Source organism: Arvicanthis niloticus, chromosome 22 (assembly GCF_011762505.2).
Source record: "Arvicanthis niloticus isolate mArvNil1 chromosome 22, mArvNil1.pat.X, whole genome shotgun sequence".
Classification (NCBI taxonomy): Eukaryota; Metazoa; Chordata; class Mammalia; order Rodentia; family Muridae; genus Arvicanthis; species Arvicanthis niloticus.
The window spans coordinates 27927973-27953394 of record NC_133429.1 but is presented as its reverse complement, the minus strand read 5'-3'; the positions used below and the strand labels follow the sequence as shown (position 1 = coordinate 27953394).

Sequence of the window (25422 nt, the reverse complement as noted above, 5' to 3'; positions counted from 1 at the left end):
AGGCATATGTGTAAAACTCTCTCCACAGATCTCACTATTCGGAGATTCAGTTCCATAGAAGCAATGATGTTTAATCTGAAGCGGAGTGGACAGCAGGTAGTTGATGCTTTTAAAATGAAAGAAATTAAATACTTACATGGGTTTCAGTGGTTTTAGTTCTTCATGATATTCAAAACTGCATTAGGAAGAGGAAGTCGCTTTAGTGGAAACAGCCATGACGGAAAAGGAAAAGGGATGCGACTTTAGTTTTCTGTTCTTGTGATAAAATGCCATCATGAAAGCAGTTCATAGAAGGAAGAGTTGTCATCGCAGGGATTCATGGTAGCAAGTGGCGGCTACGGTGGCGGGAACAAGAAACTGAGAACTCACACCCCAGTCACATCTTCAATTGCAAGCACAAGCAGAGAGTAGACAGGAAATAGGGTGAGACCAGTAACAGTTAAAGCCCTCTTCCAGTGACGGACTTCCTGTAAAAGGTTCCACCTCCAAAACGTTCCACAGCCTCTCCCAAACAATGACAGAAGCTATCGACTAAAGCCTTCAGACCACTACAGTGGAGTTCCAAGTTATCCCCTTATACATCCAATAATAACAAGCATATTAGAGGTCTGTTTGTCTATTCAGGGCTGGGTTTTGAGACGCTTTGTGAGTTCAGAAGATAAGTGATTGTAGATATAGTTGGTGAGATAACTTGGCATAAATGTGGAAATAAATCTTGGTACTTATGAAGTGCCAATTGGTAATTATAAGAAGAAAAATTAACTGGGGCCAAATATCTAAAGGTCCAAACAGGATTTTCTACCAAGTCTTTTAAAGCGTTCACTATTAACAAACAGAGTTTTTCAGAATTGGTTTATTTGTTTTACATAAAGGGGATTGGAGTGCGATTCTACTGCAGCAGACTCGGCTGATGTTGTAGATGAACAACCCAGCTGGTGCTTTTTACTTTCCCAGAACAAGATGGGGATTACAGAGGCTTACGTCTTCATGTAGCAAGAGCAAGCTCCGATACTATCATATGTCTTTCATTGTGTTTTACTTGATAATTTTTCTCACACAGTTACTGCACAAGGATAACCCTGCATAGTGTAACCTTGAAATAGAAATGATGACTATTCAGTGACACACGAAAGAAACTAGCACTACATTCATGTCATCCTTTTCTTTTTGTTTTATGTAGATCTAGAGTTTGAGTTAAGCGCGCGCGCACACACACACACACACACACGTATATGTGTGTGTATGTATATGTATATATTGTGTCCCCTAGACATTTTATAATAGAATTTGTATAGTTAGTGTGATACTAACTGTCCTCACAGGAAAATAAATCTAATGAAAACATATTTTTGTAATTACTTAGGAAAATTTTGACATTTAAATAAGGGATTTTTAAAAGTAGGGCAGGTTTTCTATGCTTAGTGATTCTATCAACTAGAAATGTTCTTAAGTATATTTTACTACACAGTCTTTCAAATTTTGAGTTTTGGTAAAGATTTACTTACAGTATTCAGATATTTAGGTAGGTCTATCTTTTCAAAATGCCAGCTATGGATTCAGAAAATAGAATTAATATATAATGATCCAGGTGTTTGCCCAGCTGCAGAGAATTCACAGTTGATTAACTGAAGAAGATGGGGTTAAAAACCATTCAGGTCAACAACAACAACAACAATATCAATGACATCAACAAAAGAAAAAAGGAAAAAGTTGTAGAGAAAAAGCATACTTTGAAAATGTTTCTATTTCAGTTTTTATAGTTTTATTAATCAAGAGGACATGAGTTAAAATTAGAAACTGTGTATATCCAGAAAGTACATTTTGGAGAGTTCAGTGGTACCCTGTGAATTTTCGCAGGTGTCTGAGGAAGAAAGCTGGATGTTTCTTGGAAGTTGGTATGATGTTGCCTTAAGAATCATCCCTCAATAGACTTATATAACAAACAAAATGATAAAAGTTAGATAAAGTCCATACATTCCTGTGTTTTCATGGGCTTTCCTCATCGCATACACAGTCCATAGTGCATAGGGGAAAGGATCAAAATGTAACCAGCTCGGAAGGGGATTGGTCAGGTTTTGTTTGTTGGTTTATTTTATTAGTACATGGAAAACTAAAGTTGAACTTATCAAGCTATGAGGGTCTGGATGATAAGGTCTTAGTTTAAGGAAGCCCTTTCCTGTAAAATTACTTACCACAAAGAACTGGAATTACACTTTGGGTATTCCCCTCTGTACATCTGCTTTTACAATCTCACAAGTTTCTCTTCCATGTGTGCTTTCACACTTCACTGTGTTTGGTCAGCTGAGTTACAGTTCACACCTTTGCAGTCCAGACCTGTCTTCTTTGCACATCTGTCCTGAGATTCATTGTGAGTTGATTTTATGGTTTAACTGTTAGGGTGACAACTCTCCCTAGTACATTAAAATCCCTAATTCTTGTAACATCTATTACAAACATCATTAGTTTTCACACAGTTTTGAGGAAAGAATGGCTCACTGTGAAGGTTTGTCTTTTATTCATCAGTAAGATCGTATCTGCAAATTCATCTAACACATATGAAGTATTTTCAGAATAACTGTTATTGAATTAGATAGTAAGAATTAGCTCACAAGGAAAGTTTGTTTTCAAGTAGCCTGAAGTCTAGATTTAAACTATATGTTGGGGCTGGGAAGGTGGTTCCCTTGCCAAACAATGATGTAGGTCAGAGATCAATCCTTACAGCCCTCATGAATGCAGGGCAGATAGGGCGGCTCTTTGATAATTTCAATCATGGAAGGCTGAAGCAGGGGGATCCCTGAAGCAAGCAAGCAGGAAACCATCTCTGTTGGTGAATTCTTGTTGGAAACCCTACATTAAAGAATAATGTGGGAGAGCAATTGAGGAAGAGTCCTGACATCAGCTTCCACCCATGTATAGGTACTTGGAACCACACACATGTGAACATTCATACACACACACACACACACACACACACACACACACACACACACACACGAACACTATATATAAAATGCTTAGCCAATAATGGTTGCATATGCCTATAATCACAGGTTGGATTTGAGCCCCTTTGCCTCCATCTCCTGAGTGCTAGGATTTCACGAAGGCACCATGTATCCCTGGCTAAGGTTACTTCTATTCCAAGTGACAACCATGTGTTATGTAACATGGCATAATAAGGTCTTAACTGGGCCTGGAAGGAAAAGAGAGAAAGAAGGAGTCACAACAGAAAGACAAGTGAAAATGGCAGCAAAGAGGCAAAAATGAGATTTGCCGGTGTCATTCAGATGTTTTTTGGCTATCCTGTAAACATCTGCACTCTGTGTTTACATCTTTTATAAGGACATTTGGAGGTAGAGTGTGTAAATTTCGGTAACGTAATTATAAAATTATATGAATGAAAACTGATTTTAAATGGAATATATCTGTATAATATATATATAAGCCTAAATACAAGAGTTGTTAATAGAACCATTGGTAAAACAACCAATATTTAAGCATCTTGATAGAGGAAGTATAACTCTATATTCCAGGAGAAGGGAAAAAAAATACTAGGATGTAGGATGTCAATACCTGGGTTTGATCCTTTTGCATAACAGGTTCAGAGAAAGCCATTTTGCACAAAGAAGGCCACAGGGAATCTCAGAGAATGATTTAAGTATTCTGCAATATACGAGCACAGTGTCCAAAGTACTCATGTGCACGCTAAAAGTTCCTTGGCAGCTAGAGGTGTAAATTATTTATATTTTCATTTCTAGTACAGGCTGAATTCTTGGGCGCTTCTTTGCTTCTCCACATATGCTTTTGAATACAACTGAATCAAACAACTGACTCCACATGCATTTGTTTTACCTCTCTGGCAACGACACACAGTAGCATCTATATCTGGACTGCTTTTGGACTGTCAACCTTGCCTTCTTCAGCAAGCCCAAAATTTCAATCTTTTAATAGCTATGAGCGTGGAAAGAAAAAGACAGAGACTGTGCCCTGCTTTTGCTTACATGTCTTATGTGGATCCTATTTCAGATGGAGTTGCAAAATAGAACCAAGAGGGCCAGGCTGTAGAGACGCAGTCATTCATATTAACTCTGTAGAAAAGAGATAGCCTAGATTCCATGCTGGAGCAAATTGAATAGAGGTATATATATATATATATTTTTTTTTTCAGAAATATTATTAAGATATCTTTAATCTTGTAGTCATTTCTCTCCAGTGCTGTCGAAGTTCAACTGCAGATATGTATTAGAAAGGCCATGAAAGACTTTAGGAAGCAGTTCACAGTAACATCATGAGTTCTTGCTTCTTGTTCATTTCAACTTTAAAACTGACTGGGAGTTACATAAATAGCCAGAAGCTTTTCTATTGTTTTTCTTCCTAAAATTATGTTCGCATGGAGAGTACAGATGATGTGCGGCAGAATTTTAAGTAAATTAATTTCAGTTTTCTCAGAAGGAGGTTTTGAATTATGAAGAAAAAAAGTGTCTTTCTGTCTCTGCTCCTGAAGAAAAATGAACAGATGTAAATTTGTTATTTGCGTAGTTCCAATCATCCTGCTGCAGATTTCCAATTACTGTGGCTTAAGAATTATTTCCTAGACACACCAGGAATTATCGTAATATTGCCTGACACTTAATTTGTTCTCCTTGCTATGTGGAACATAACTAAGGTTTTGCTTACATGGGAGTAAAGTTGCTTAAAGTATAATTGAAGTTTAAGGGCATGCAGAAATGTTGATGATAATGAATTTAAAAACCAAGACTGTGCCATCTGCTACTTATTTCTTATATATTTCATTTTTGTGAAATAGCACATTATTTCTGTGGCTGAATTATGTGTCCCACAACTCCTTTCAATTTTGCTTTAAGATTACCCTTACTGAGAAAGGCCTCCAGGATGACCCTATGTCCAGCAAAACCCTTCCACCACTCTCACAATCAATCTCTTTTTTAAAAATTCTCTTGTTTTTACACTGCATTTATTGCTATGAACTTCATAAATTATATCATGTAACTATGATTATTTGTATTAAAATGGTATATAAATTCATAGTTAATTTTCTAGAATGTTAAAAGACCCACTGTGGATGCATTCTAATAATAATACAATATATACTTAATATGTGAAAGATCTCAGGTTCCATCTGCAGCATGTTTCTCTCTCTCTCTCTCTCTCTCTCTCTCTCTCTCTCTCTCTCTCTCTCTCTCTCTCTCTCTCTCTCTCTCTCTCTGTCACACACACACACACACACACACAACTCCTAACTAGGAAAATGTAAACTCTTTACAAAGGTATCATTTTAGTATATTTACAAAATTTCTAGAACAATGCTTCACACACAGCAAGTGCTTGATGAATATTTTTGGAGGTGTTTGTATTCCCTAATATTGTTGCTTTCAGTATATTTATTCTCCTCAAATACTCATGTGCAAAAGATACCCCATATACTCTTTTATAAACTCTCCTCTTGTGTGCCTCCTCCTTCCTCTCTCCCTGATGCTTACAGGATAGCAGCAGTTACCCTAAGATGCACTTTTGACATCACACCTACATCAATCACCTTTGATCATTGTTCTCTCATGCTCCACTTTGTCCATGGGGCCCTTTAAGCTGGGATAAAAGTAATCCCTTTTCTGTCCTGCCAATAAGTGGTACAGTGTAAGAAAATGCCCACACACCATCTGGAGGAGACTCAAGCCTAGTCTGCTTGTTACAAATTCATAATGTCAAGGCCGTTTTGTTTTTAGTAGAAATTCTTGGTTAAGGGACTAATCCAAACTATTTTGAAGTGTAAAAGGATGCTGGACTTTGTTGGTATTTGACAACATTCATGATTTTTTTTTCTCCTTAGTGTTTATATGCCCCTTGTTCTTTTGCCTGCTTGAAGTAAGCAGCTTTAGTAAAATCTCTAGATCTTTAAAGATCAGCCTTAGTGGTGGGTGTCAGTTTAGGGTGTAAACTGTGTCCTAAAGCTCAGAGAATACAATTTTGATAGAAATTACTAACTGAGCTGGGCACAGTGGTGTGTGTATCTATAATCACAGCACTTGAGGTAGGAGGATTACCATAAATTTGAGTCCACTGTAGGCTATGTAGTTAATGCCTATCTCCTAAAAATAGGAGTAAATATAAAATAACAAGGCACAAATGATGATTCCACAAGATGAGAAAACATGTTATTGTTCTTTGGTTTTTGTTTTACTAGATATGGCAGTCCTCACCAGAGGTAGGAGGATTACAAATTCAAAACCTCTCTGACAATACAGAGAGTTAGAAGAAAGCTTAGGAAACTTGGGAAGATCCTTTCTAAAAATGAAATGAAGTAGGATGGGGATAGAGTTGAGTGGTAAAGGATGGCCTAGCAAATGATGAACCATAGGCTCCAACCTCCGTAATCACACCTCGAGCACACAGAGAATAGCTTCTCTTAGCTGAGGAGTTTCTGTGTACCAGGGCAGTTCCCTTATGTAGCATGAGTGTTGAATTCATAATAAAGACAAGAGAATAAAAGTAAGTGCCAGTACTGACAACTTTTTCTTTAATTCATATCTTCCATTGTTCATCTCTAGCCTTTGGTCATTTTAGTATGTCTCTTGGATTTCTCATTTCTGCATTCTACCCTTCAACCCCAAGACCTAGACATGGCTGTTAGGACCCCAAAACCCTGTCTTTAGTATATTTTTCTCACCTTCTTCATACCCAAATTAAACAACCCAAGGCAGTTCTACGAGTACTGTGCTAATACACGAGCATACACTTGCACATGTATGCATACTCACATACATGGGAGCATGTACTTGTCCTCAGACCACCTACACATACATGCAGGAAAACACAAGAAGAAATATTATGTGAAGTGGTGTTCTCCCTCTGTTCACTGAAGAGTACTCCAGGAGATCTCTGTGAGGAAATTGTGCTTAGGTTGAAAAATCTATCCAGGCAGATAAAGCTAGACTTGGATATTTGGTTTTGGAGGTCACCTGGCCAGTGCATAGGTTAGGAACTGTTCAATGCCAATATGACCTAATACCTATTCCTGCTACTCTCTGTGGTACCTGATGCTTTTGGCCCTTTAGTAATTTATTGTTATATAAAATGTATGTATGTATGTATGTATGTATGTATGTATGTCTCTGTATGTGTGTGCATGTGTGTGTAGTTTAACACTGTTTTTAAAGATCTAAGAAAATACCTGGTTTCTTGGGGATTCCTGTTTAAAGTGAATACATGACACAGAATCACTGTGTACTGATAGAGTTCCTCTGACCCAGATTAGAACCATATCTCTGTGATGGAACCTTTCTTGTTTTCTGGCATATTTATTTACATTTGCCAATTCCTAAGAAATTCCCCAATGTTAGATTTTTTTTTTTTCCTGTCTGGATGCCTGAACAAACAAGTGTGAATCAGAATCAGAATCCTTTCCTTCCCGTTTTCCTGTGGACATCTTTTTTTCATCTTTGTTTTGTAATAGCATCAACCACCATGCTTTGTGACAGCTTTTCAGATAATCTAGACTTTGTGTTGACTACTAAATGCCCACAGTGACAGTTTCAGAATACAGCTTGAATGAGTGAGGAAATAAAGTGATAATCTGATTACACTGGGGGTCTGAAGAGATCACCAGTCTTTCTCCTCTGCCTCCTGGATTCTTGTGTGGCCATGGGATACACATAACTGTCAACTGTGCCTCTGTTCGTAAGAAGTAGACATCTCTGTTGGGTAGCATCCATAAATAGCCAAGAATTACAAACAAATCTCTATGTAGACTTGAGTTGAATCATCAGTGTGTCATGTGTTTAGATTGCACTAGGATCTTCCCAGTTCTTAATTTTGCTTTAAATCATATAATTATCTTAAAAGGTAGGAAAAATATTTGTAGGAGATTTGAGTGTGATCCGGAGGTGGGGGGTGGAAAAAAAAAAAAAAAATATATATATATATATATATATATATATATATATATATATATATATATATTACAAGAATCCTGTTTGTTTTCATGGGAAAGAGGAAAATAAAAGAGGAAAAGGTTCCTTTTATAAAAATTTAATCCTCTGTCATTCTTGTGCCTTGAAGGCAGCTTAGTGAAGTCCTCAGATGGTGGGGCTAGGCAGTATGCAGATTTAGGCTCAGCACTTCCAATAACGGTTCCCATGATCGGCCATGGGAAAATTGCTTAATCTGTCTTCTTCATCTGTAAAATTAGATTATGTTAGTGTTATTTTGGAAGGATTAAATAAAATATGATTAGAAACTTGATATAAGCATACAGTAATAAAAGTTGAAAAGTTTGTTAGATGTTAATTTTATGCTGTTTCCAGTTACCTCCTGGCTGTCTGCTTGTGAAATCATGCCACCATTTACTGGCAAGTTTTTTCTCTGAAAAGAAATTGATCTAGTGTGCAAGAATGACCCATCTCCCCCCCCCCCCCCAAGAAAACCCTTTTAGACCAATTAATGGTTTTCATTGGAGGATGCAATTTATGTGAACATGGAGGAAATCCAAAATGTTCTTGTGTTAAGAAAAACATGTAGAAAGTAAGAAGAAAGAAAGAAAGAAAGAAAAAAAGAAAGAAAGAAAGAAAGAAAGAAAGAAAGAAAGGAAGGAAGGAAGGAAGGAAGGAAGGGAGGGAGGGAAAGAGTACAAGAAAAAACACAGTGAGAGAGAGAAAGAGAGAGAGTAAGAGAGAGAAAAGAGAGACAGAGAATTTACATCAATAACTAAGAAGCACGATGTATATAAACCCAAAAGAAGACTGAGAAGAGAGATTTCTTAACACTCAAACAATATAGGATAGAGAAGAAACAGTTGGATGTAAAACTAGATAATTTTTTTCATCTCATCTTGAGTCATATCAGCTCAGTTAGGAAGCCCATGTTAATTTCTTTTCCCTGTATATCCATCTGTGTGTCTGTCTCTCTGTCTGTCTATAGAAAAAGTTATAAAATGTTTTTGTGTTCCTAATTATAAAGATGGAAAGAAATAAAAACTCCTGCCATATAGCCAGCTGTATCAGTTCTCTTTCTAGATTTCTACTGAGTGCTGTTAATATTTTAACCATGTGGCTACATTCATACTATTCACACATTTTATTATATTTGATATCTAGATGAAAATGTATCCATGATACATTCAGAAGACAGGTATAGAGAATATTGGGCATATATAATGCTGGGCATACAATATATTTTTGTGAATCCTAGACTCAACAATAATCACAGCTATGTGAATTAGTTCCCCAATCACTCTGATCTTGAGCTCCTCTTCCAATGTGGGAAATAATAATCTTATGTGTTTCCTGTGAGAATTAAAATAGTAATCATGAGTCATCTTGTGACAAACCTACTTGAGTAGAATCTGCTATGATAGAGTATAAAGATATTAGATTTCATCATCTAAACTCTACCTCAGAAATACCCTTGTAAGAAATACTATTTAAATGAGACATTCCAGAATTTTTTTAAGACCAAAGTATAGTGAGAATAAGTTTCTGCTTTGTTCTCATTTCCTCTAATATTAATTGATAAAGGTTTGTGTGTTATGTCTAAACAGTTGCTTTTGATTAAATCTCCCCTGCTTTATATTTGACAGGTTATAAGAAAACATCTTCCATATGAGATAAATGTCCTAGCTATATTGTACTGAGCTGTCAACATCTGAACAAAATTCAGTTAGGAACAAATAAATGTGTCCAGGTGAAATGAAGAGAGCAAAGATGAATCTAAGCTGTATTTTCTGGAACCTACTTGGTAGTGATGTGACACTTCAGAGAGGAAACGCTTCGGCACAGGTTCCCACTGTAAAGAACTGTGTAATGGAATCGTGTACCTTCATCTGTTTGTTCCTGCCACATATGACTGGTTGTTTTCCATCCTCATGCCTTTGGCAATCTTTGCCATGCAATGCAATTCTTATAAATTGTTATAGAAGAACACTTGGCTCCTTTTCAGTGCTAGAGGAATTTAACATTTTCAAGCAAAACCCCTCTTTTAGTCTTGCTCACAGTTCCTATGATGCTCTACAGTCACTATCTGCAATATAGTAACAATAATTTAACTATCCAGTCATGTTTGTCATAGCATCCATGTTAAATATTTTCTAATAAGTAAAAGGTGCTTATTTCATGCCATATTCTTTTGCATATACTTCCTCTTTCAGGACTTTTCTACACAAAGATGTCTTTGTGAAAACATAATTTTTACCAGTCTTCAGAGTCACATCATTAAAACAAAGGAAAGAAAATAGAGCATTTGATTTGGGGGAAATGGTTGCGTCAAGAGAATCCTTGTGCTTAGACATCAGATAGAATGTCTGTTATCTAAAGATGACCTGCTGGCCACAGGGATGCCATGGTACAGAAAGCACTGCTTTGTCTGTAGTGGTAACCTCAGTGCTCAGTTAATCACTTGATGCTCATTGAATCCGCTTATAAGTAGAAAATCCAGCCTGTTTCTCATCTATCTGATAATTCCCACGAGTGTCCTCTTTTCTAGAGTTTGAAAGGGCATTAACATTAAAAATACTGCAAATGGAATTTTCTCTTTGAGCAAAGAGTGACCATTAGGACTATGCTTGTGTAAAAGCTTAATTTAAGTGTTCCAACATCTCACACCCATTTTATCCTTAAATTATATGATTTCAATGAAATATTATGGTTTAGTTTATTATTGTAGGTTATTGCATAATATGGTTATCACCAAGAAGCAGACAACTCATACTTTGTATGCATTCAAATGTAATGAAGCATTTATTTAAAAATTCCCTATGGCAGCCATATTTGTTATAATGTGTGGCTTTATATAATTTACAAATAAGTTTTTCTGTCTCATAACCAGAAGTCCAGGGCAGCGCAGTTGCAGCTGGCTAGGCCAGTTGTCTTCAGCTCCTTTCTTATGTCCCCCACCATCTTCAGCACAGGACATCTAGCTTATGGCCAACAGGATAATGCAGAGGTATCGCTACCTCCTTAGATTACCCAGAGTGCACTTGCGTGGGTTCCTGGAAGACTTTGGGATTTAGTCCTGCAACCCAACCCTGCTGCACATTGATTTGCTTCTATCTCCCTTGGCTTACTCGCTGTATAGCACAATGTCTAAAGCACAGAGAGTGTATACCTCACTCAGTTCATAGAACTTACAAACTTAGGAAACACATAATTCTGAGACTTGAGTACTTTATTACAACATATACTTAGAAGGACTTTGAATTTGATTCCATTGATAGCCATGTAGTTACTTGATCATTTTGCCTGCTTTCTAGTTTTGATCTAGAAGAATATGGGGACATTCATGTTTTACTTGTATCTTGGGGTTTTCATTGCTGTGAAGAGTCACCAGGACCCTGGCAGCTCTTATAAAGGACAGCATTTAATGGGGGCTGGCTTACAGGTTCTGATGTTCAGTTCATTATCATTATGGAGGGAAACATGGCAGCATCCAGGCTAACATGATACTGGAGGAGTTGAGAGTTCTACATCTTCCAAAGGCAAACAGGAAAATACTGAATCTCTCAGGCAGCTAGGAGGAGGGTCTCAGAGTTCACTCCCACAGTGATACACTTCCTCCAACAAGATCATAGCTACTGTCACAAGGACACACCTCCTAATAACGCCACTCCCTGAGCTAAATCTACTTAAACCACCACAAGGATTATTATGTGGCAAACTGTTAATTATAACTTCATTTAATAATAGAGATTAAGAATTTATTTTAAGTGTCCTATTATACTCATTGCTTAAGGGTGAGCATAAGTTTTGGGCAAAAAAAGGGAAATTCATCTTTAGTTTCATGTCACAGCTGAGTGATATAAAGCCTTACTATTAGAGGCAGCTCAATTAGCAAATTTGATTAAGATGTTTGAGTTAATGCAAAGTTCGACCGTGATTCTGACTCACGTTAATTGATTACTATTAGGAAATTTCGCACATGCGAATTGCTTCAGAAAAAAAAAATAAATGTTTTAAAATTTATTTTGTATCTCGGAGCAGGGGTGGAGGTGGGGGTGGGTAAATCGTTACTTTTAAAGTTCCTCTGTATGTTAAAGGATGATCAGCTAAAATAAAGCTCACGAGATGATTTCAGCTGCAGATAGAGATGTTATTTTCCTTCACAACTGAGCTTAGTGTTTCTAAATCACTTGCTGAGCCAGCAGCAGTAAACACTGTCCCCTGACTGCCTGGGAGGAGTGGGGCTATTTACAATCAACCTGTTCTTAGTTGTACTGTCTTAATTGTCAGTTGTCTTGGCTTTTCACGTTCTCAGATGCTTCCTCCTACATGGATTATGTCATTGAATTTTCACGAATCCTGTTATTATTGCTATTGTTAGGTTTTAAATGCCACCCTTTGTGACTCTGGCATTTCATAGCCAGGGCTGTTCTGTCTGGAATGCTGGTCTCAGCATTCTGGGCTCACTCCTTTGTCTTTTGTCTTCTCTAGGAACTCCATCTGACCCACTGTTTGGGGGGGGGGGAAGTGTTCCTTTGTTGGGTCCTCAAGATGCTGTACTTTCTCATAGCACAATTTATAGGGAGTTGTGATTGCTTGCATATCTGTTTCCATAATGAAACAAGGAATTGAAAAATTATCTGTTCATGGTTTGATACTAGACTGAGTGGCACTAGTTAACATATTAATACAACATAGAAGTGCTGTGGATTTTTCCTTACTTAAAAAAAATAAATCAAAAGGCAATTAATTGTGTGTACTGTTTCTCCAGTTAGAATGTGCAAAGCTGTCTGTTAGTGGCAACCTGCTCTCCTTGAGGTTAGTGTAGACATCAGTTAGTGTAGTCATAGACGCTGGGCTGCATATTACAGAAAACTTGACTTTTCAGCAGCTCATGAACTTTATTTACAGCCACTTTGGGATAGCTCATATTTCAAGGGTTTTTAAAGACCCTTTTTGGAACTCAAGGCAAAAGGTCACACTTGAAGATTTGGAATTCTTTTAAACAGTATTTTATAATTTATTTGTGGAGTGGGATTCCCTTGGCATAGCACATCTGTAGAGGTCGGACGAAAACTTGAGGGAGTCAGTGATCTCCTTCAACCATTTGAGTCCCAGGGATCAAATCAAGTCCTTAAACTTGCACTAAGTGACTTCTCTGAGCCATATCTCTCCACCAAGACCTAGAATTTGTATTTGCTTGTTTTATATTGGAATTGTTATCATAATTTTGATTGAGTTTCATTAGTCAAGTTTCTAGAATGCTATGGTGTTAAACAATGATGTCCTAAAAACTTTAAAGTTTCTTTTTTTTTTTTTTGACAGAAAAATAGGCAGCACTGTGTATTTCTCAATATCCCTTTTATATATTCAGACAACCATTATATAACATCATTCAGACAATACATCACAACCATATTGAGTTCTTCAACTTTTTACACAGATCATTCTAGCCTTAGTTTCTTTTATATAGATAAGGCTGACCTTAAACTTCCTGATCCTTCTCCTTTATCGCAAGTGTTGAGATTACAAATATGTGCCACCATGCCTGACTCTTATTATTCCTAGGATATTCAGTATAACAACCATTTACATCATATTAGGTGTTACATACTATATATAAATGGGAGAATACAAGAAACTTAAATTCAAATATTTTTAATCATCATGATAAATGACTTGGAATATCATGGATGTAGGTACCCAGGAAGAATCCCAAACTAATCCTACACTAAGGTACAGTTACACTGCATGTATTTATGGATTATATTATGATCTGATATGTGAATGCATAAGAATGATGCAGAATGGGTAACCTGGCATGTGTGTCTGGAAGTCAGCCTTATTACATACAGACACTTAAAGTTTGTTCAGATGTGCTGCCAGAGGTGGCAAGAACATGCTTTTTTAATTTTTAGAATAGTTCTAAAGTCAGCAAGTTCAATCATAGGTTATAATTTTATTGACAAAAATTCCTTTCTAATGTTGTGTTGTCTTTATAGTGGTCTATATGGTGGATTCAAAGAAACTATTTAAAAAGATATATATTGTATTCAAAGAAACTTTATTTTAAAAGATATGTATTGCAGTTACATACTCTGCAAAGCTGATTGTGAGTTCTCTTTTCTTTCCTGGGGAGGCAGCCTTTCCTTTTCCTGGTAAGATATTTACCAGCATCTGTTGTGGTAAATATTTCATATTAATTGAGGGTTTCTACCCTGCCTGTGATCATTTAGTTCCCAGATAAAAGACACAAAACTTTTATGTTTATAACAACCATTAACAGCACTAGAGCTGGGCAGATATCAACCTTCTGCATTATTTTGTCTACTTCCCTGTCAATAAACCGAAGATATGACTTGCCATGTTCTGCCTGCACCACTCTAAGTCGAACTGGCCAGGCCTCATGGCCAGGTCTCAGGATCTCTTACCACAAGGTGTCTTTTCCTCACTCCCCTTTGTGTTCCCTCAACTCAAGGCCCTAGAACCAAAACCTCACCTACCTCTCTTCTGCCCATCTATACACTGTAGGCATCTTTATTCCACAAATAATTTTAAATTAAGGAGCAAGGTTACATAGTATCACTTGTCTCTGGGAACAAACAAACCTTGGGGACCAGTATTTAGAGTTAAAATACATAGCAAAAAACCAAAGCTCCACAAGCATTCTTTTCCTTTACTTAGCTGATGTCAGTGGCCAGCATGTCTGCCCTCCAAACCAGTTGATGCAAGTAGCTAGCATCCCTGCCATATACCCAGCTAATTCCAGAGGCGAGCACTCCTCCCAGTTACCCAGTGATACCAGTGGCAGCACCTCCCCCTTTACCAAGGCCATCACTCTTCTGTTACAACCATTCATCTTAGCCTTTGCCAGATACTCTCTGGGGTAGAAATGTCACCCTTGGTTTAAACCACTGTGGTAAATAAATGTTTCCTTCTGTCTCTGTCAGTGTTTAGGGCCAACTAGGGATTTGTGTTTCATATATATTTAATTCTTCTCAATGTACTGTACTAACACTTTTGACTGTTTTTCATTAATCAAGTTCTATTACTATAGGGATTCTTTTTGAAGTAGTATTTTAGAAGAAAGGTACTTAGAGGAAAAGATGGATAAAAATTTCTCAGGGAAGAAATTCTACAGACACATTGGTAATTCTTAAAGTTGTCAGTAGCCAAAAGAAAAAATGCTCATAATGCTTAAGAGAGAGCATTCTGTTATTGCTGCTGCTTCTGCTGATGTGTGTGTGAGTGTATGTGTGTGTATGTGTGTGTATGTGCATGTATGTGTGTGCATATGTGTGCATGTATGTTTGTATGAGTGTGTGTATGACTCTGTGTATGTGTGTGTATGTGTGTGGGCACGTGTATGTGAGTATATGTGTGTGTGTATGCATGTGTGTGTGTATATGTGTGTGTGTGGGTATCTCTATCACTCATATACAGTATTTTAATCTTGTTTCATTAGTTACTAAGAGTTAGTTCAGTTGCTTGTAAGACAATTTTGCACAGTATCTATAAACTCTAAAACTATTTATGGCTGTATCCTGGTAGCAGTGTGGTCTATTAAAAAGTATTTATAATATATATATTATAATATGTATTATAATATTATATATTATATATATTACATATTACATATTATATATTATATAGCTATATATTATATATATTATATATAGCGATATATAATATATTATATATAATAATATATAATATATATATATATATATACATATATATATATAGCTAGAAGAGTGTTCATATGGCCAGTATATACACATGCTATGTCATCAATTGGAACAGCCATGGAAAAGGTTTTAGAGTGAATAATCAAGTAAAATCCAAATATTCAATTATTTTCAGACTACTGGGCTTACATTTTGATATACTTGTCAATATTTGTACAGTTCTTTGTATGTTACTTAGTTGATATCTACTGATCTAGCTCCTGTGGTGGTGAATACCTGTACTACCAGCACTCAGTAAACAGAGCTAGTCAGATCTTTGTGAGTCTAAGGCAAGAAATGGCTACATGGTGAGTAACATGCCAACCTGAGCTATATTGTGAAACCCTGTCTCAGATAGATAGATGATAGATAGATAGATAGATAGATAGATAGATAGATAGATAGATACATAGATAGATAGATAGATAGATAGATAGATAGATACATAGATAGAAACATACATACATAGATAGAAACATACATACATAGATAGAAACTTAGATACATAGATAGATACATAGAGACATAGAGTGGTAGAGATATAGATAAATGATAGATCTCTTGCCTAAGATTCATCATGAATAACATAGGGCTGATATAATAGTATGCCTTGGAAGATTGCTGTTACTTAATATGTAAACTGCTTGGCATGCTATAAATGCTGAGGGAGTGTAGCTACTTGAATCATTGAAACCAATTTCCCGGGGAGGGATTTCAATCTATCTACTACATATTTTTAGCAAAGCAAATTGTAGGTTTTGTAAATGTGGCTTGCTATTAACCATTTCTTTTAGGATGGGTCTAAAATGAATATGGAGTTTCAAGATGACAGATTCATCTTCAGCATATCAAGACAAGCTAGAGTTCCACAAAATTTGAGCTTTAGAGCAAAGTGGTAGATATTCTATATGTATCTAGAACATTTTTGTCATTTTTTTTTTATCAAGACCATGTAAGTTTTTGGACTTTTTTTTTTTTAAATCTCATTTCATCCTATATCTTTCTGCTTCAATTCTCCGGTCTCTACTCCCACTAGCTCTTAAATTCATGAGGTCTTCTCTGAGAATCATTGTTAGACACACAAACACACTTTCATGTGCATGCTAGTGTAACCTGATGAGTTCATTAGTGTTACTAGCATGACAGCTTGGGGTGATAAAGAAGTCTTCATTTCCCTCTCTCAACAGCAGCTAGTTGTCTGTAGCTGTTTGTGAGGTTTTGTGGGCTTGGTTCATAGGAGATTTCCCCTATCCACACTGGCAATGCCAATTGGTGCTGGCACTGTACTGGTCTTGTTTAGAGGCTGGTCTGGTTTAAATTTCCTGGCTGCAGCATCCTTGTAGTATCTAGAAGACACAGCCTTGTAGGAGACATTTCCCCCTCTGTCTCTTATACCTCTTGTTCCTCCATGCTCCTCCATGCTTTGTAGATGTTCCATTATGGCTTGGGGAACCCCATGATCAGGTGTCTTCTACATTGTGACCAGTTTTAGATTTATATAATGGTCTCTGTCTGCTGCAAAAAGAAAGTTCTTTGACAAGGCCTGAGAACTACAACTTCTCTGTGGTATCAAGATAAGTATTTGGGATACATTTAGGCTAAGGTTTAGGACAGCAACAGTGATGGTCTCCTCTGAGCTCCATACCATCCAAAAGAAATTAGCGAGTTTTATAGTACTAGCCTTCTTATTAAGAAGGCATGAAGTCCATATAAATGACTGACTGGCAGTATCCCCAAGATATAAATGACACTATTGCATTCTTGGGGTTATCTTATGGTGCTGGCCCTTGTTGTGGTTCCTTGGCTTACAGCTTTGAGGACTAGTGAATACATTTCCCCCTTGGCAGCTTGCAGATTTTGTATGTTTCATTTTGTTTCAGGTAGCACAGACTCTCCTCATATTCAGTATATAGCCCAGGATGGCAACATTTCTTAGACCTCCTACTTCATACTCTCAAGTGCCAGATTAAATATGTGTCCCACTCTATCCTGCTTTGAGCATGGGACTCAGTTTCAGAGAAACTATGACTAACTCTAGCTTTGCTTCCTTTAACTAAAACCCCTAGTTAGTTAATTCTTAGAATCTTCTTTCTTCCTATGTAACTTCAGGCTGATGATGGTATTTTTAATGTTTGTGTTTATCTGCCTACTAGCCTTTAAAGATGTTACCTGGGATGTGTAACTACCCTGTGCAGTTATACATCTGAATATTGATTTCTCTTTGAAACATACGTAACAAAGTGAAATGTTGCTCAGTGAACTCCTTACTCCCTTGGAAATCAGTCATGGTAGCCATGTGACTTGAACTCACATGTTACTACCTTTATGACTGGGGACATGATTGTGAAGGTTTTATTATCACACTGTATGATATTCTCTGTTCTTTGTGCATTTTATGAATTAGAAAGTGACAGAATATAATGTGTCAGTGTAGCCGATCCCATGTGACCAAGTATATCACTCTGGAAGCATAGAGGCTTTAGGCAGAGTCACATCCATGCATGGCCCAAACACGTTCACTTCATTTATCCTAACAGCATATTTGCCCTTTAGAAATGTAATTATGTAGAGACTAATTAGTGGGCTTTGCTGTTACTCAGGTGGTAGAAAAGATAAAAAGGCTTCTGACAGAGTTATAAAGATAACAAGTGAAGAATCATGGCATATCTGGCTCTGGAGACTTTACAAACCTTGTAACTGTGAAAAACAAGGAGGGAGGAGGAATGGTAATCAGGTTTCTTTTTTTTAGGAGCTGGTCTGATGATGCTGTAAATCTAAGGAGAGGAAGTATTCTTTTATTTATTTATCAGATTTCTGATTTATTTTTGGGCAGGAGACATTCTTCACATTTTTGATGTTTTTGGCTTTGGAAATTCCACTAAGCTTTTAGATTGACATGGCTCTGTCGGCTGATAGAAACATCTGGGTGTCAGGAGAGTGATCATCACTTCAGTGGTGAAGGCAATTTGCTCCCATGTAAGCCACCTTGATGCATCATGATAGGCAGACTTTATGAAGAAACAGGAATTATTGTTGGACACCAACTAACCATAAATCAGTATACAAATGAAAAAGTATCCAGGGTTCTCAGTCTACATGGGATGGTTTTACAAATGGAAGAAGGCTGAGAGAAATGGAATGCTAAAGCTAACGGAAGATGGGATCCAGGAAAAAAAGATAAAGAGGGCAGTTTACATATGTGAGTTGTTCACATGGCTATACATGAAGCCATACATGGGAGTGGCAGACTTGGTTTGTTTTTGTTGTTGTTGTTATTGTTCATTTGCTTGATTTTTAAATAGCTAATCTCTTCAATACTTAATCTAGGAGATTGACATTAGCAAATTGCAAGGCAGTGGAAGAGAATTAACCTCCTCTCACTATGCCCCTTTGAGAGGTCTCATCACTGTTGGCATCCAATCACCTGCCAGCAACGCTCCATTGAGGCTCCCAGATTCCTGCTCATGAACCCTTGGCAGACACTCTGCCATTCCTAACCATAAATACTCGATGAAATCATGTTTTTGACAATAGTCTTCTCTCAGTCCTCCATTTTACTTCTCTTTCAATCGCCAAGGAAGTTGCCAAGTTGAGCCTGCAGTTGGCATCATAACAGCAGTCATTGGCCCTATTAATAGATGGACCTTCTGTCTGTAAGATACTGTTTACCAGTGAAGGAGCCGAGACCAAAGCCCTTGGGAGAGCTTTCTAATTAGCTCAGTTTCCTGACATCTTATTTTCATAGAAATGCTTGTAATTGATTTTCAGTTATGTCATAAGGGCAGAGTTTCAAATGGCTTGGTTAATACATGTGAGTACTATTTAAGGAGCCCTGTGGAGAGGTCCCAAGAGTCTGAGGGTCTGGAGAAGAAGATATGTTTCTGTCTGGTAGAATAAAAATTGTGCAGTATTCTAAACTTCAGGTTTATTTGACCAAATCCTAGCTGGCCTTCCGTTTCACCTTCATTTCTTTTCTGCATCTGACTCTGTCTCTCCCCTTGAATCATACTGCTTTTAGCCTTTCACCTATTGGGGAGTCATGGGCAAATATTTTCCAAGCAACAGTTAGCGAGGGAAGCATCTCACGTTTCGATGCATATATCCCTGCCCTCCACAGATTTCCCTCGATGAAGTGATGAAGAAGTGTGTGTGCTCCTAACGGAGAGCCAGGTGGCTAGCGATTCGAGTGGGAAGGGAGTAAGTCTGGAGAGGGAAACGTTTATGGGTTGCAGAAGTCTGTTTGAAAATCCATCTTAATACTTTCTCATGGAACAAGGGTCCACTGATACCTGTGTAGGATTTTTGTCCCTCCTGAGAGATCATTTCCTTCCATTTAGAAGTGAGTTTTATGGAGCCAGGTCAGCATTTTTTTTATTGGGCTATTGACCATTTGTACCTTTGGAATATAAAAGGGAAATGTGTGGTTTTCTGTATAGTAATTTCGGGATTTCTCTTTTCCTCATGCAGAGGGTTACTGCTCCAAGAGAACAGCAGGTTTACAGAAGCTCTCCATTATTACAAACTGGCCATCGGGAGTAGGCCAACCCTGGCTTGTAAGTAGTCTGGAAGTATTGGAATCTTTGCTGTCTTTCCTTTTATTTGTAGAAATTGGCTCTCTGTGTTAAAGCCTTTCAGAGAAAGTGGGGTGTGTGGTATTTCTATTTCTAAATACTTTCTAATACTGACAAATCTCTCTCTCTCTCTCTCTCTCTCTCTCTCTCTCTCTCTCTCTCTCTCTCGCTTTCATTCTTAAATGTCATTTTTTATTTTATTTATTTTTTTGCCAAGCACTCTAATAGCTCATTCTTTTATTTAACTAGCTTTTGAGTAAAAAATCTTTGAAGTTCAGTTGACTGAAAAGGCAATTATGTTTTGTGTAATGGGGGTACTCAAAACATAGTAGTGGGGTTATTGTTACCATTATTGATACTGTACTTGTTCCATACATAATTAATGATTTTAAAATATATATATATATAATAAGACATATCCTCTGGAACAGAGATGAATCCCATGCCTGTCAGCTCATCCTTCTGTTTCTGCTTTCCCTTCCCAGCTGCCTATTTAAACACCGGCATTATTCTCATGAACCAAGGGAAGACAGAGGAAGCCCGGCGTACATTCCTCAAGTGTTCAGAGATTCCAGATGAGAACCTGAAGGATCCTCATGCACATAAGAGTTCTGTCACCAGCTGTCTGTATAACCTCGGGAAACTCTATCACGAGCAAGGACATTATGAGGTCCGTCACACCTCCTTGCCCTCCTGTCCTGATGAAGTCTCAATGGTTTATAACCTACAGCCTCCTTACTGGGGCCATGACAGTCTTTTGAGATGCCAAGGTGTTCACGTTTCAATTTATGTTGATAGGTGTCCTGACTATTGGATAGAGGAAGGCACATATGGTACTCGCCATTTCCTTGATCCAAGATACAGTTTCTAGAATCATTATCCTTTACTCAGTGTTTGGTATTTTTCTTTAAAAAGATATTATTTGTATTCATTATATTAAGCATGTAACTTTATATAAATACTACCTATTTTTCTTAATTTAAAAAACAAACAAAAATAATGTATCTTTAATGGTAGAGGAAATAGTAAGAAAGACACTGTCTAGGAAACTGGGTAATCCACTTTCATCAACTTTACTGATGATACCATGTATCTTAGTTAGGTTTTCATTCTGTGAAGAGACACCATGAGCAAGGCAAGTCTTATAAAGGAAAATGTTTAATTTGGATTGGATTACAGTTGTAGAGGTTTCATCTATTAGCATCATGGTGGGAAGCATGGTGGCATGCTGCAGACAAGGTGCTGGAGAAGGAGCTGAGAATCCTACATCTTGATCCTCAGGCAGCAGAAGAAGACTTTCTTCCACAATGGCCAGCGCTTGAGCATAGGAGACCTCAAGCATGCCCTCCTACCCCCAGTGACACACTTCGTCCAGCAAGGCCACACCTACTCCAATGAGGCCATACCTCCTAAATAGTGCCACTTCCACTAGACTGAGCATTCAAACACTTGAGTCTATGGGCGCCATTATACCACCACACCATTATACCACACCTACATGGCATCTTGTACTCCCTCATTTCTTAAACTGTCTTCTATCAAGACAGATCCCCTTCCCAGCTTACCCAAATACTCTTAAAACTGCAATATGAGGAAGAAGATGCACCTTCTATAACAATTTCATTTAGCAGTTTCAGTGAATTTTGTCAGTAGGAAAGTTATTTGCTTACTGGCACTTTATTCCTACCTTGAGCTAAAGCAACCATAGACTTGAGATGACTAATGAGTAACTTCCAAGTCTGAATGTTTTTTAGCTCTTCTTGTTAAATAATCTGTATGAAGTGGAAACATTTATATTAAAAGAGCCTTGCCAACATTCAGCTCCTTGTTAAGCTAAATTTCCTTGCGGCATTCCTCACTGGGCTGTTTTCACTCCTGAAATGAAGGCAATGTGATATCAAAGGACAGCTCAATTATTTTCCCCTAGTGAACCATTTAGAAACAGAAATTTGTAGTTTCAACTTTGGAGAAATGCTATTATGCTACTTTCGGTGACTATTCCTGTCCTCTGATGATCATTTATCTTTCTTTTTGTCCCTTAAATTAGGAAGCCCTGAGTGTATATAAGGAAGCAATTCAGAAGATGCCAAGGCAGTTTGCCCCTCAGAGCTTATACAACATGGTGGGTAAGTACTATCTGTTGTTTTCATTGATTTTCAGGGATTTGCAGAGAAGGAAGAGCCTGTGTATGTGTGTACAGTGGATTTCTACTGTCCTATTATTAGTCACAAAGCAATGCTCCCACTGCACATCATCTAGATTGTGCCAGGGCTCTCATTCTGACATGAGCAAAGGTGAATGAAGTTTGCCAAACCCCGTAGTTTTTGCAAGGGACGCTCAATACCATTTTGGTTCCAAGGACTACTGAAACTCTACGGAATGAGAAGGTAATATCTTGTACTTATGTTTAATTTTTTCATTATATTTCGGTGTGTATGGATTATGTGTTTATTTCAATGAATTTATCAAACATAATAATTTTTAGCATGTTATTCACTGAAAAAGAAGATCCCCAGTACTTATTCTTTAGTGATGCAGAGACTCATGGGCTTTGGTGCATGTAAAAGGAGAGAATATCTGAACCAACTTGAATTGCTTTCATGGATGAGGCCTTGGGGTCCTTGTAGATTTTTTTCAGAGAACTCTTTGAGACTATGAGACTGGGATCATGTTAAATATACTACTATTATTATTTATTTTCCTGTGTTGAGTAATCTGCTTAATTTTATCTACCAACCAAAATGTTCATAAACCTAGGACATAGATAGTTTTCCTGGATTCAAAAGATAAAGGTGCAGAAATTCTAATCAAGCTCTTATCACCTGTTACTAATCTCCTACGTTTGATGGTAGATACAATTAGAAACTACCTGTTCAGCATGAGACTCTTGGGGAAAAATTGCATGTAGTCTAGGTAGCCTTGCTGGTAAGTTAGCATAACACTTTCCAGGAACTGGTGAAGGATTGCTTTTATCCTCAAATCAAATATTTCTTTTTTTCCAGAGAAGAATTTTCAAACTCATGCCCTCCATTTTTAAAATGTGATTAAGTCCTTTGATTCTTCTAGGTGTCCCTTGTATGTAAGAAATAATAAGTAGGATTAGGCTGTAGAACCTACAGGCTTATTATATGCATTGTAATTCATGTGGTTGGAAAAATTTGATACTTGGTGAATGGCTGAGTATGACTTCAAAATGCATATCTGAAAAAAAAATCATAGTCTTTTGTTAAAAGACAAGAAGTATAGACCTAGTTCAGGGATGGGATGAGACACAATGTAGTGTTTCTGTAAACAGAAAAGAAAATCTCACTTAGAAGAGGTTAGTAAAGTTCTATTTCTCTGGGCAACCCACCTCCAGCTGGCCTATCGATCATTAAAGTGATTGAATGCTCACATCAAAAAGGATACTGGGTGTTTCTCTGTTGTCTCTGATATAATTCCACCATGGTAAAGTTTGGCTTCATTAAGTATATTTTTGCCTTTAAGCTTTTATTGGAATAAAAACAGTGCCTTTCACTCTCAAGCACTTCACCATCTGTCTACATAAATGAAGTGTACACAGAAATACCGTGTGTGCCTAGACTGGGTGGATTTGTTAGCCTTTTTCACTTTAATGCTTGATATTTTCATAATGGAGCCAATACTAGAAAGATTGTCTTCTCCAGCCTTATCTAAAGAGGCAGAGTGATTTTACTTTGATTTTATTCATAGCTGTAGAGCCCAGTTTTTAATCAATTGTCAAAATAAGTTATCTTTGCTGAAATTGGGTTTAGGTTTCAAGTTCCTTGGTGACAAACGGTATGTGGTCTTTTTATTGCTAATGGGACGTGCTAGTATTCTTAACAGTTTGTGATTTCAGAAAATTCATTCAATTATTTTATGTAAATAAATTGGATTGAGAATTGAGCTGGTACCTTGGGATCCGCCTCTCCTTTGGTTACACGGAAACTGAGCCTTCACAGGCAGAAGATAAGTGTGTCCCTGGAGCCACTGTCTGGTGCTTTGTGTTATTTCCCATTATGGAAGGGGGTGGTCTCTTTGCTCAGATTCCGAAAATACCCCTGACAATTTTCTACGGGAAGACCCTAATATAATTTCCAATACCAGATTCTGTCTGTAATTATGGCAGCTGCCTTCTGTTTGATTTTATGTGGAGTTCTGTCAGCTGGTCAGGTTTTATAGTTTCGCTTGTTCAGGAAACTATAATTTTCTCCGAGAGTGAATTCACCTCCTAATCAAATGGGTTAAATCCCCCGAGTGTTTGCTTTAACTCCTAATACATTTTGATTAGCCTCCATTTGACAAGGAAAAAAATGGCCTAGGAGATAAGCTGCCCTTATCAGTTCATCAGTTTCATTAGTCTGTCAGCATGTGTTGATTATCCTATCAGGTTTATCAACAGCCTTCACTGTGTTTTCTAATTCACACATTTACATATTATTAGTGCCCTTTAGGGATCAGTGACGGATTATAATGTCTGGCTAGATTCAGCCAGCAAGTATTCATTTTTTTTACATGTCTCACTCATTTACCCCTTCTGGGCCACCACCCCTGAGCTCTTGTATGCACAGGCACATTTGTGTGTGTGTTTTCTATTTTTTATTTTGCTTTAGAATATAGTAAAGATAATGGAATACAGATAAAAATAAAACTATACTGGAATGTTGTTTTAATAAATTCACTGAGGTTGCTTTTTAAAAAAATCTAGCTAGTCCTTAGTTTTTGGTTTTTTTTTTTCCCTTTCTTTGAACATTTTAGGACTTTCTGCTACATGCCTTGTCACTTGCTCTCAGTACCAGCTGAACATATGTCCCACTTTTGTCAGAATTCAAAGCAGGGCTGATTAATTTGTTCCTCAACTTCAGTTTTCCAGATTTCTCTCAGTTTTTACTATTCTTTACGCAATCTTAACTATGATTATTCATAAGCAAGCACACCATTAATCTAAAATGTATTCTTATTGTTCATTTCAACTCCATAGGACCAAGATGTGGTTTTTAACTAACAGGGGATTATCTTCCCTGAAGAATTAGGGGAGCTGCAAACATTCAGAGGCACACCAAACAGATGCTAAATATCATTTTGCAGACGAAATTTAAAAAAATAATGGTTAAGTCGGTATTAGAGTTGCTTCTAGACAGTTATGTTATTTTCCTTTCCTGGGACTCAGTTGCCTCTTGA

The 25422-nt window shown here is 37.2% G+C and overlaps 1 protein-coding gene across 3 annotated transcripts in view; it reads left to right on the top strand.

Moving 5' to 3' along the window:
* The window catches only part of Tmtc2 (transmembrane O-mannosyltransferase targeting cadherins 2), a 381379-nt gene that overhangs the window by 225046 nt on the left and 130911 nt on the right, over positions 1–25422 (top strand). For all 3 annotated transcript variants that reach the window (XM_076920115.1, XM_076920113.1, XM_076920114.1), the window contains 3 exons: positions 20138–20223; positions 20727–20911; positions 22289–22367. In XM_076920115.1, coding sequence (XP_076776230.1) covers positions 20138–20223; positions 20727–20911; positions 22289–22367 — 350 coding nt within the window. The remainder of the gene's footprint in view (positions 1–20137; positions 20224–20726; positions 20912–22288; positions 22368–25422) is intronic.